The sequence below is a fragment of the Limulus polyphemus genome, unplaced genomic scaffold, assembly GCF_000517525.1.
Source record: "Limulus polyphemus unplaced genomic scaffold, Limulus_polyphemus-2.1.2 Scaffold1127, whole genome shotgun sequence".
In the NCBI taxonomy this organism is placed as follows: Eukaryota; Metazoa; Arthropoda; class Merostomata; order Xiphosura; family Limulidae; genus Limulus; species Limulus polyphemus.
Genome location: NW_013666737.1, coordinates 124,592 through 138,231, shown reverse-complemented (window position 1 = coordinate 138,231; position 13,640 = coordinate 124,592). Strand labels below are relative to the sequence as shown.

At 34.8% G+C, this 13,640-nt stretch overlaps 1 protein-coding gene across 3 annotated transcripts in view; it reads left to right on the top strand.

The window, feature by feature from the left end:
* The first annotated feature begins 337 nt into the window (after nt 1-337).
* LOC106462258 (transmembrane and ubiquitin-like domain-containing protein 2) overlaps nt 338-13,640 on the top strand; it is an 18,518-nt gene continuing 5,215 nt past the window's right edge. Inside the window, exons 1-3 of one of the 3 annotated variants that reach the window (XM_013922158.2) lie at nt 338-508; nt 2,146-2,309; nt 8,776-9,551. In XM_013922158.2, coding sequence (XP_013777612.1) covers nt 2,160-2,309; nt 8,776-9,551 — 926 coding nt within the window. In that variant the 5' untranslated portion in view covers nt 338-508; nt 2,146-2,159. The other 2 variants (XM_013922159.2, XM_022389455.1) reach the window with 2 other exon arrangements.

The following is a 13,640-nucleotide window of genomic DNA, read 5'->3' as shown; positions in this document are numbered from 1 at the left end:
TTAAGAAAGGACTTATATCGCTAAAGTTTCTTCGGAAAGAATTTTTACGGAAAATTAACTTACGACCGGAGGCGTAACAATATTGAAAAATGAAGAAAGCTAGAAGTATTATTATTATTTCAATAAAATAACATTTTTTAACCTAAGACGGGTCATACTTTGCCGATTTTGACGTTAAATACCATATCGATTTATAATATAAAAACAAATAGGATAACAATGTCGGATTTTGGTACCCTCAAGAAATTTTAATTAAAGAACTTTGTTGATTAATATCATTATTTTAAAATGCTCATTTAAGTAAGTATTTCTGTTTTGACACTTATAGATGGAGCTACCTTATCTATCACCATCTGAGTAACATTAGCCCTAGTATTAGTATTTGTTAAAATTTCAAAAACGATACTGAATTTAGGAATTACTTCAATTAGCAAAGTAATATTAGGTTAAGTATATGCTTGCCCACCGTATTAAACAGTTCTTAAGTGGATAATCTTTAATTTTCTTTGTAAGTTTTTTATTGCAATTTCGGATTTTTTATTTCTAACTTTCACAGTTTGAGATTAGGACCAGTAATGATTTTGTTTGAAGAGGATTATCACGTTTCTGGTCTAAATAAATTATTTTGTTTTATTATTACATAATGTTTCTATTATTACTATTACCATGTTTCAAAAATTCCCAATCTCCGAGCCTTTGTAACTTAGTTGTAAACCACAACAAATACAACGTGTGTGTGTGCGTTAACTGCCGGTGAGATAATTTATTGGACTTTAGATTTATTGCATCATATTGAGTAATTTTATGTTTTTGTTTGTTTCACCAATCATTGTAAAGGATTGACCAAAACGATTGGTTGAAAAGACTGACTTTTTATGTACAAAACTGAAAACAGGGAGACCTCAGCAATAATTAATAGGATTAGCCTAATTGCAGTATTGGTGGCGTTTTTGTTTACATTTTTGTATGCAACTTATGTTTTTAGGGACAGTGTAGCCAACTATGTCATAGACCCACAAGCAGTGTCATACATAAAGTGATATAGAAAATTTGTGTAAAAAAAGGGTTAAACTTAAGAGAGTGATGACCTAGTTGACCATCCTGCCAGATGTCCAATGAATGACACAGATTTCTCTTTTCCATTCTCTTTTGACTAAAATTCTTATTCTACCCCTTATGTGTTTATTAAATTATCTTTGTGATGTCAATTTCACTTGAACTGCTTCTGCACCTTTTTATCAGTTCTATTGTCATGCCTCTATTAAGGTTTATGAAAACAAATTTTCCAGCCATAGCTAATGTTTTTTTTCCCAAGCTAATCTTGGTTCTGAAGATTCTGATATTAACTCATGTAATAGCAGTAACCTTGGTTTCAGTTTCAAAAGTTCTTCTTAATTCCATCTATTAGTTTTCCTAAATGTCATTTATTATTGTTCATTGAAGATCGGAGCCAGTATGCCAATTTGTTCCTATTTTTAAAATGTTCCCTTTTGTACTTTATATTGAATATCACTCCTTAGAAAGTGGAATAGTTTTCAGGATAAAGGTTTGAATCAAACATTTATTGTAGATTGGAATTTGCTCAATAATGTGATTGAAGATAAGGATCTTGGCATAGTGTGAGATAAGTCACTCAAGCCATCTGTTGCTAGTAGTAAAAGCTACTAGAATTTTAGGGTGTGTTTGTAGACATGTTGGTAACAAGTTAAATAGGTAATGTCACTATACAAGCCACTTGTTAGGCTTCACTTGGACTCCAAGGTAAAGTAATGTGTACAGTTTTTATCTTCTTGTCTAAGAAAGGATATGGACTTATTGGAGAAGATTCAGAGGGTGGTGACTAGGTTACATAAGCATTTCACAAACATTTTTTATCTTGTGCAAAAATTTTAACCACCCATATAACAATTACATACATGAAAATGGATAAAAGTCCTTTTTATTTTCAGTTGTTTTAAAAATAGTACTTTGTGGTATTAACATATGTCAGAGAGAAAGGCTACTAATTGATTTTTGTGTGACCCATTAAAAAACAAAAACTATAGGAATTCAAAATCTTTCAAATTCACTAAAATCTTAAGAGATTTTATATAATGTGCATGTCAGGCTTGTATTTTTTCTTTTAATATATTTCTTTCTCATTAGAAAAGAAGATCAAGATGTCTTTTATAGAAGGTATTGGAGATGAAGTAATATTATTTGTTGGTATTGTCGTAATTGCACTTGCTTTGCTTGTTGGATGGATAGCTGTCTTTGGACTCCATGTAGAAGGCATTTACCAGACTTCTCAGCGTACACCTGTACAAGAGGCAAGTTTGCTTTATAACAGTGCAACTGTATGTTTATTGTTATGATGAAAGTTTGTATAAACTCGTATTATTATCTTCACAAGCCAGGAAAGATCATTCTAAATTTACCTGTACATTTATCCTTTTTTTCAAAATTTAAACTGACTAGAGAAAGTTTATCTCTGCTGTGAATCTTCAGTGATTTCCATTGTTATATATTTATAAGAATTATAATTATTTTTATTGCTTGGATGTGATGTTAGAGAAAAAGTTGTTTTTCAAATCTTTAATTTTTTTTGATTGACTAGTTCTTACTGGTTTATATCTAAAAAAAAAGGCTAATTAAGACACGGTACATATAGCTTTATCAACAAATGCTCCTAGGATTATAACTGTGTGAAATTAATTTGAAAATTTGTTATTGTTCTAATGATTGTAGTTCATGAAAAGTCTTGAATTGAAATGATTAGAGTTGTTAATGTAACCACATGATTAAACACGATACACTGTTAACTATCAGTGCTGTGGGCACAGATATGGGGCATATTATTAACCTTTGTTTTACTTTAAAACAACCTGACACTAGTAAAGTTGTTTATCTATAAACAAGGCAATGTGTGTTAATGTTCCCTTTAGCTACTTGATTTAACACAAGACACTGTTAATGTAGTGAAATGTTTTATAACTGCACATGCTGTTAATGTAGCAACAGGATTTAATACTACAAATACCATTAATGTATCTACATGTTTTACACTGCAAACATAGCCACATGATTTTAACACTACAGGCTGCTATTTTACTGTTGTTTTAACACTACACTCACAATTAATGCAATCACACATTTAACAACCACACACATGCATTGTTAATTTAGCCTCATGACTTAACACCACACACTGTTAAAATAGTGACATGTTTTAATTACACATACTTCTAATCTTCTAATCTTTCATGAGCAGGATTTGAACTCTTGCTCACATTACAGGCAAAGTGCTTTACCAACTGTGCTGAAAAATGAAGTCACTGACAATCATTAGCAGTGCACTTTTTTTTAATAATTCACACTACCATATTCTTTGCCTGTTATAAGAAAGGCCTGTTTTCGAGCCTTATCTTATGGTCATGTGACAACTATTAGTTGGACACCAATGTTTCTTGTAATGATTTTAATATTTTTTTTTCATTATGACTGTCACTAAACATTGTCATATGGCATCTTCTCACCTTTATTCTTTGGATTTGACTTTTTTGAGGGGGGGCTTCTTTCATTCTTCTGCTCAGTTTCTCTTCAAAGCTATTGAATTAGGAATGTCTGCTTGTTCGAGTTTCTTTTATAAATGTTTTCATCACCTTTCTCTGATAGTCATCCAATTCCATCTTCACAAAGTTGCTAAATTGAATCATTTATTTTCACCAGTAACCACCTTTTACTTTCTAGCAGTATCAACAATGTAATTTCTTTAAGCTACTTCGTATTTTTTATTAGGTTTCATAAAAATATTACACAATTAGATTCTACAGTAAAAAATTAGTAGATTTTCATTACTGTTTGAATTATTTATTTATTTAGACGATTTTGTTCATTTGTTTCCCCACCCAAAGTTTGCTGCTCCTTCCCATTCACCACTTGATGATTTAGCTCATCTGTCATCAGTCTTTTCAGATTTTATCTCTCAGGTATGTGATGTTTTGTCTCTTACACCTGTTTCCTATGACCCTAGACCTTCCCTCTTACATGTAACTTCATGACCATATTTAATCTTTCCCAGATCCCTCGACATTAGGGTTCATGTGGACCAATTAGCCTCTCAACTTGGGGAGTGCATTAGTATGCCTCATCCTACATTCACTTTGGATCAGTCTGCCCTTGCTTATCATTGGTGTGGACTTTCCTTTTCTGGACCAACAGTTGTTGGGGTCAGTTCTGCCTGTTTGGCAGGCAATTCCAAATTTCCCTGTCCAACTTTTCCAAGTCCAATTTTCTCGCCTTTATTTCACCCTCATGACCCCTGAGCAGGTTTTCTGCTGAAATCCTCTTCATACTTACTTCTATGTTGGCTCGTCTTTGGCTCTTGTGCTTCAAATGTGGTTTGTTTGTTGTTGGGACCTCTTGGGCCTTGATGCAGTTTTGGTGCAGACCCATCTCCTGGCTCCTTACATGAGGGTCCTCTGCATGGTGCTGTTTTTGCAGCGTTATGTTTTTGACTCGATTCCTGAGTCTTTGGAGTTGTGTGTGGTTTTGGCCCAACAACATTCTACTGTTACTCACTTGGTAACTCGTTTGTTGCAATCGGGGCCAAGCGTAGCACCAATTTGTGTCCCCGACCTTCCCAACCTCTTCCTGTTCCACTCTCTCGCGGTGCGACGGTTTGACAATTTACTCAATGATGCACAATCCACCAACAGCAGTACCAGTGACTATGTGGTCTGTTCGAGCCCAGTGGGGGCTTGTCTGTTGAATTTCATTCATCTGTAAGAACCTTTTCTCACCAATGTCTTGATTCATAAGGTGCTCTTGGAGGGATTCATTATCCTCTTTCACTCCCTTCTTCCATTATCCAGTGTCTGTCAGAGGCAGTTCAGGACCTCATTGCACAACAGGCTATTAAACCAGCTCACCAGGTTCACAGGGGTTTTACTCCCATCTGTTTGTGGTTCCAAAGAAGCCTGGGGACTGGCATCCTGTCATTGATTTATCCTGTCTCAATCAGTATGTTCACACTTCTCATTTTACCATAAAGACATGCCTTTCTCTTCGGTGGGCATTTTCTCCAAGTCTTTGGATGACCAAGGTAGACATTTCCAGTGCTTACTTACACATTCCTGTGGTGGAGAATACCTGTCCATATCTTTGATTTGTGCACTGGGGGTTTGTGTACCAGTTTTGTGCCTTACCTTTTGGCCTAGCCTCAGCACCATACAGGTTTTATCATGTGGTTTGCTCCTTTGCTCGACATATTCATGCACTTCCATGTTTATTTGGATGACTGGCTTCTTCTTGCTCCATTCTATGGAACTGGCCATTTGGAGAGCCTTGTCTTTCCCTCACTTACAGCTCGCAAGGTTCTATCGCCTTTCATAGATGTGGTCCTCCAAGATCCCTCTCATACCCCTGGGCAGGGCCCATATGCAGTTTCTTTAATGGGTCCTCACCCAGGATCCCTTGGATACTTGTATATCCCTTCCTTCATCTCTTGTAGACGATCTCCATTGGTGGTTGAACAGAGCCCACACATCAGTGGGGGTCTTGCTTCCTCCTCCATGGCCAGATTTACATCTGTTCACGAATGCATCTCTTCAGGGCTGGGGTGCCTGGGTGGATAACCAGGAAGTTTCGGGTTGTTGGCCTGTGGATGAGAGTTCTCTTCTCAAACTCTTGGCTGTTTGTTGGGCCTTGGATCAATTTCTTTCTATTACCAGCTGCTGGCTGGTTATGATCCATTCTACTGTGGTGGTTTATATCAATCATCAAGGTGGCACCAGGTACAGATCCCTATGTTTTCACACTATAGATCTTCTTTTTTGGGCCCACAAACATCACATTCATTTGATGGTGTGTCATGTACTGGGTGCTTTCAATCTTGTAGCTGCTCATCTTTCCTGAATAGATCTAGTACATCCCACTGAGTGGTCCCTGCATCCTGCCATTTTTTGGTGGCTCTTTCTGCATCTTGGTATGCCCCATATCGATGCCTTTTCCACTGCTGTGAATCACAAATTACCTCTGTTTTGGTCCTCCATCCTCAAGCCTTTATGTTTACCTTCCAATCTGTTTGCTTCATCGAATGGCATCCTTCATCCATGCCACTCTATGCATGGTCCTTCTGATTGCTCCATACTGGCCTGCTCAGCCTTGTTTTCCTCAGTTGCTCCAACTGCAGGTGGTCCCTCCCATTCTTCTTTACTTCTGTCCCGACCTGCTCTATCAACTCCAGTCACTGGTGCTCCATCCCATGCCTTCTGTCCTCCATCTTCATGCCTGGCTTTTGTTAGGTCCTTGGCAAGGAGTTCCAACTTCTCACTCCTGGGCATACAAAAACAGTGATGATAATATTTCACCTCAATAACTGCAAATACAGCTTAATAATGAAATACACTGACCAGAGAAACACCCTAAATATCTCAGAGTAGTACTGAACATACAGACAACACAGAGAAAATACTGCACCAGAACTAAAGAAGAGGAACTCGCTGATCAGGAAGCTAGCCGGATCATCAAGGGGAGCATCTCAAACTGTGTTACGACCATTCGCACTGGCCCTATGTTACAGCGTAGCTGAATATTATGCCCCAGTGAGGAAACGCAGTGCCCACACAAGAAAAGTCGATGCCCAGCTGAATGAAATGATGCAAATTATATCTGGTGCCATCAAATCTACACCATTGACTTGGCTGCCAACAATGAGGAGGCCACTCAAAAGCAGCACCAATGCATTAGAAACACAAATATTGACACACCCTTGAAGCAAATAATTGACAGAGCACCCACCACTTCAAGACTAAAATCAAGAAAACCTTTCTATAGATCAAAGAAAACTTCAACATTGAAGAAGCTTGGAGAGAGGTATGGAGGGAGTGCCCTCCCAGGGGTGGAGACCTGATGGGGGACCCCAATGAGCCACTACTCAGTTTCTATCACCTAACCAGAAAAGATTTGAACTATAATCAAAATAATATCTATGAAGTTTGGCAACTTAAGAGATTTAGGTTAGTCAAAAAATCCATATACAAGGCTAGCAATACAAATAATTGTTATATTGAAAAATATTTATGTAATAAATAAATGAAACTAAAAATAACATTAAAGGAAGAATGGATTTCTCTTAAAAGACACACAAAACAATTTTTTGCATCATGCACTGTTACTGATTCCTCAGTCCGTTAAAAAGCAGGACACCAGTTTATACATAGAACTTTATATAGTTCTCTCTCGCTAACAATGTCTAGTGATCAATGGAAGAAGAGTAAATGTCTTTAACAGTTTAACTTATAGATTTGAGGTAAACATCACCGTTAACCAGAAATGTGTTAAAACTCTGTAGAAATAATAATTATCACAATAACCTCACAGAATACAATGATCAGTTTAGACGTATCCAAGTGTTCACTTATAGATAAACTGAACACTTGAGGTAAACACCACCATTAACCAGAAATGTGTTAAAACTCTGTAGAAATAATAATTATCACAATAACCTCACAGAATACAATGATCAGTTTAGATGTATCCAAGTGTTCACTTATAGATAAGCTGAACACTTGAGGTAAACATCACCATTAACCAGAAATGTGTTAAAACTCTGAAGAAATAATAATAATTATCACAATAACCTCACAGAATACAACGATCAGTTTAGATGTATCCAAGTGTTCACTTATAGTTAAACTGAACACTTGAGGTAAACATCACCATTAACCAGAAATGTGTTAAAACTCTGTAGAAATAATAATTATCACAATAACCTCACAGAATACAATGATCAGTTTAGATGTATCCAACTGTTCACTTATAGATAAGCTGAACACTTGAGGTAAACATCACTGTTAGCCAGAAATGTGTTAAAACTCTGTAGAAATAATAATTATCATGATAACCTCACAGAATACAATGATCAGTTTAGATGTATCCAACTGTTCACTAATACACCAACCATTAATACACTGAAAAACTCCATCTCTATTTGAAAATCACAAAGAACATGTTAAACTGGCAATATCAATGATAACAAGACTCCTAATCTTCTTGTATCAGGACATGAAAACAATAGTACTAACAGCAGTAAAGACACCTATCTCGCCATTTAATACTCAATAATGTCTACTTCAGGGATATTATTCTTCTTAGGTATCATGTAGGTCATTGCAGAGTTTATTTTTCCTTCTTACTAATATGCTATCTAAATATAAAACATTTTGATCCAGTCAAAATTAATGTTTTATTCATATAGGCTGGAACTCTTTTATTGTAATTTACACAAGTTGGGATCAACTTTTAATTCCCTTTGTATATTATGTTAATTGAACTCTTAAGCAAAACATTACTGACTTACACAGGCAAATTTATTGTAATCCTAACTATTGACACTTGAAACAATTAACATTTTCTCTCTCTCATACCTTATCAGTAATTTAATGTTAGTTTTTACAGAAAGCTGGCCTATCCTCTATAAGTGATCACAAAAACTGGAGAAACTAATTAACATATTAGGTATACAAGTTGAAATATCATTGTATAGTAGTAGATTATTTAATTTTATAATTTTGAAGTTTGCATATCTGATGGAATTTAACGTAATATAGTGTAATGAAACGTGAAATCTGTTAGTCAATATGTTCTATAAATAAAAACTATTCCTGTATATTTCCTTTTAACTATTATAAATCAAAATTACAGAAAGAATTTTGATTAACCATTACATTTTGAACAATATAATAGAAAGAAACTTATTACATTCTTCTTTTTTTTTTACTCTCTCTTTTGTAGGAGGTAAGTTTAGGTCTTCAAGCACGAGAATCACCAACTACAGAAGTTGATGAATTGCAAGCACAAGAACGACCAACTACAGAAGTTGATGAATCGCAATTCAGTAATTTGTCTGTTACAAACTTAAATAGGGTTCAGGAGGAAAGCTCAAACAGTGTTGTTGTAGGAGAAATGGCACACCCACATAAAGATACTTCTATAAGAGAAACGGCACATATACAAGAAGATACTGCTATAAGTCAGACAATACATACACAGGAAGATGCCCCTGACAGACCAACAGCACATCCACCAGATAATTCAAGTGGCACGGAGACTATGGTAGGGCAAAGAGATGCTTCTGTTGTTCATGAAAGCAGAGATGGGAGTTTGGTAGGGCCAACAGATCAGCCAGAGACAGCACACAGAGAGTTTTCAAAATCTAATAGTGAAATACAGGAGGAAGACCAGAACGTTGTGAGGCAGCGTCGTCTCCAGTTTTTTGAAAGACTTGGAGATCCATATGAAACAGGTGCTTTTGAAGACAGAAGTTTGTATGATGGGGAGAGAAATCAAGAAATTGCAAACAGTTTGGGAAGTGAAGTTGGAGAACCAGTATCATCACAACCCACATTACCACAACAGCCAGTATCAAATGGAGATCTACCATCCTCCATGGTTACCAATTCCTCAGAAAATGATGACAGCGCAGAAATTCAGATCAGATTAAAATATCTCAATGATACTGAAAGATTGGTTCTTTGTAGGTTACAAGATAATGTTGGTGACTTTAAAAGGTAGTTTTCTGTCTAGAAAATGCACTTCATTTAATTACATAGGTGTTGTAGTCATGGGCACCCGCAGGAAGGGGCAAGAGGAGGCATTTGCCCCTTACATTTCCCAAAAAATTGCACGTATTATGATGTAAATTTAACATCATAGTTAAACTTATTATTTTTAGTAATTTTTATTAAAACTGTAAATTTGTGTTTGTGTTTAAGCATACATAACACATATTCTTTTAGTATGTTGACTTGCACTGTAAAAGCTGATCCCCTAAATAAATGTTTTGCCTCCCTGAAAATTTTTCTGTGGGTGCCCATGGTTGTAATATTTATATTTTGTATTTTAAAGTGTGAGTTGTAAAAATTGAACGAGTAAGGGTAAATTATTGTTTGTCAAATATGACATTTGTTCTTGAAGTAAAGATTAGGTAAGTTTGTTCTTATACTATCTTGTAAGAAATTGTTAGTAAAGTTTCTTGACAGTGTACTTCATAATCTGAAAATGTTTATTGAAAAATACAAAACAATATCTATCAGTGACGAATGGCTAATACTTCATTGTATATTCACCCTAAACTTTTTTGCATCACATCCTAAACTTGTATTTTCCAATGTTCATGAGATTTAAAAGATAATCATTTATCAATACTAGTATTTTTAGGTATTCAATTATTCAAAAGGATATTTACCAAACTATGTATAAGAAATGTGCTCTCTCAGTTGGAAAGGACATCTACCATATAAACAATTTTGTGCAAGATTTATGGTCACCTACTTGTTCAATTATGTAGAAGATGTATTTCTTACTTCAATGATATTTCAGAAACACTCTCCTTTACTCTAGATTTTCATGTTTCAAAGCTTTTATTATTTCCTAACACAGAGTGGGCCTGTTTCAGTTTTTGTGTATGTATATATAATAAAAGTTACAATCCCCAATGTTATACATTGACTTTTGCTCTCTTTTTTTTGGTCCATATATGGGCTTCTTCTGACTGGTTTTCCACATCTTTTTCCTAACTTTTTCTCAGGAATTAGAGACGGACTTTTGCAGGAAGATGTTCCATCATTACTTGTTTCAGGCTTTCCTTTTTATAACAATGATTAATCCCCACTGTTAGTATAAGATCTCCTATTTGGAAAGATGCTTCTCATTTATCATTTGCATGTTTTTAGCTGAACATGAAATGTCTTTCATTTGTACTTTATAAACAGTGTTTCATGCAGTACATTCTGTGTATGCTAAACTTTTTGCATGTATAGCAGAGCTGTGAAATTATTTTGGAAATATATATCATGCCCCTTAACTTGTGACATACTGTTATTTTCACTACTTTGAGTGAGAATGCAGTGATTGTATATCAGTTGTCATGGTTAGTAGCCTATACAATTACTTAAGTCTAAATTACTTTATACTAATTACTAATTGATTTGTATCCCGTGTTTTGGGTTTTGCCATCTTCATTGAAGGATAGTATGTAATGGTTAGAAAGGCTGGTGTGGTATTCACTCATCCAAGCTTTTGAATCAACTATGGCAGCACTTACCAGCAGCTCCCTTACTTTGTTAGTCTGTTCTGTCTATTTTGACTGAAGCTGATTTGAAGAAGATAATCACAATCTTTAACTGATGCTGAGTACATCACTAGAAACTGATTTGTATAACAGATTAATAAATCATGCAAGTTATAGTCCCACTGAGCCATGGAAAATATAGAAGGCTATTAAAGACATGTTTTCTCATTTTTATTTAACCACTGTAGTTTTTTCTAGTTATTTGTGTTCAGAAATTTTTAATACTTTGATATGTTGTTTAAGCAGATATCTGAATTTTCACCATTCTGAATCACTTATGAATAATTGATCTCCTTTACGGGTTTCTCTAATCACCTTCTTCTTTAACTATTCAGCTTTTTATTGTTTTTTTAAACACCTTCTTTAACTATTCAGCTTCCTTACTGGTTTCTCTAATCATCTTCTTCTTTAACTAGTCAGCTTTTTATTGTTTTTTTAAACACCTTCTTCACCTAGTTAGCTTCTTTATTGGTTTCTCTAATCATCTTTTTTAACTAGTTAGCTTCCTTATTGGTTTTTCTAATTAACTTTATCAACTAGTCAGCTTCCTTATTTGGTTTCTCTAAACACCTTCTTTAACTATTCAGCTTCCTTACTGGTTTCTCTAATCACCTTCTTCTTTAACTAGTTAGCTTCCTTATTTGGTTTCTCTAAACACCTTCTTTAACTATTCAGCTTCCTTACTGGTTTCTCTAATTAACTTCTTTAACTAGTCAGCTTCCTTATTTGGTTTCTCTAAACACCTTCTTTAACTATTCAGCTTCCTTACTGGTTTCTCTAATTAACTTTTTTAACTAGTCAGCTTCCTTATTGGTTTCTCTAATTAACTTCTTTAACTAGTTAGCTTCCTTATTGGTTTCTCTAATTAACTTCTTCAACTAGTCAGCTTCCTTATTTGGTGTCTCTAAACACCTTCTTTAACTATTCAGCTTCCTTACTAGTTTCTCTAATCACTTTCTTCTTTAACTAGTTAGCTTTTTATTGTTTTTTTGAACACCTTCTTTAACTAGTTAGCTTCCTTATTGGTTTCTCTAATTAACTTCTTTAACTAGTCAGCTTCCTTACTTGGTTTCTCTAAACACCTTCTTTAACTATTCAGCTTCCTTACTGGTTTCTCTAATTACCTTCTTTAACTAGTCAGCTTCCTTACTTGGTTTCTCTAAACACCTTCTTTAACTATTCAGCTTCCTTACCGGGTTTCTCTAATCACCTTCTTTTTTAACTAGTCAGCTTTTTATTGTTTTTTAAACACCTTCTTTAACTATTCAGCTTCCTTACTGGTTTCTCTAATCACCTTCTTCTTTAACTAGTCAGCTTTTTATTGTTTTTTTAAACATGTTCTTTAACTAGTCAGCTTCCTTAGTTGGTTTCTCTAATCAGCTTCCTTATTTGGTTTCTGTAATCACCTTCTTTAACTCGTGTAACAGGTGAGCTGGTGAAAGCCAGTTGTTCAGGTTCGACTTTTCATTAGTCACAAATGAATTTATTTAAAATTCCAGGAAGACAACATGATTTATGAATGCTTTGGTGGTCATATCTGCTTTCTGATCAGGCAAGCATATCGCTTTAGGATATCTGGTCAAGTGATCTGCAAGAACCAAAACATACTTTTTTTTACATGCGTAAGATGTAGGCAATGGACCTAAAATATCCGTAGCTACTAACAAAACATGGGTGGTTACATTTGGCATTCTCTATAAGGGAGCATTTCTAATGTGTGGGCTAGTTTTTTGCTTTTGACATACAATGACAATTTTTAATGCAAGAATTCAGAATAATTTGTAACAATTAGCCTTTACAGTAGGAAGTGGCAGAACAGAGTTAGCTAAATTGGTACAATCACTGTAGGTTGCAGCAGATAGAAATTTGAGTCCTTACTTCTTACCCACGAGTTAACTGGAAAAGTATTAGATGAAATTGGAAGGAGATTACCCCTATACTTAGTTTGCTATCACCACACATAATGATCGAACCTACATGTACTATACATGGCCTGATATGAAGACAACTGCAGTAAGAGACACGTTATGAGTAGAGAGATACCCTTAAAATCAACAGATTACATGTTTAAACTATACCGAGTAATATCCTTTAGCTTTAACTAATTCATTGGCTTTAGCCATAGAAAGTGATTTGCTTATTTGGTTTTGTTATGAATTTCATGCAAAACTATACGAGAGCCATTTGTGCTACAGTAGAATGATAAACACATGTACATAGAATTAATGGAGGAGGATATGTTAAAGTGTATAAAGAGACCTACCAGAGTGTGTGACCCTGTTTCTGTAATTTATTCAGTACCTGTTTTAATTTTTAAATATGCAATTTTTGTAGGAATAAAAAATAAAATAAAATAATTGTGTAAGAAAAGAGTGAGTATCCCAAAACCATTTTACTTTTGTAAAACAAGAATTCCAGGGACATGGTTATTTAACCCTTTCCAGATGGGTCATGGGTAAAAGGCCATGTCATTGCGTTTGTTGACTCACATTCAAAATTTTATTGAACTACTATTTCGTGAATTTAT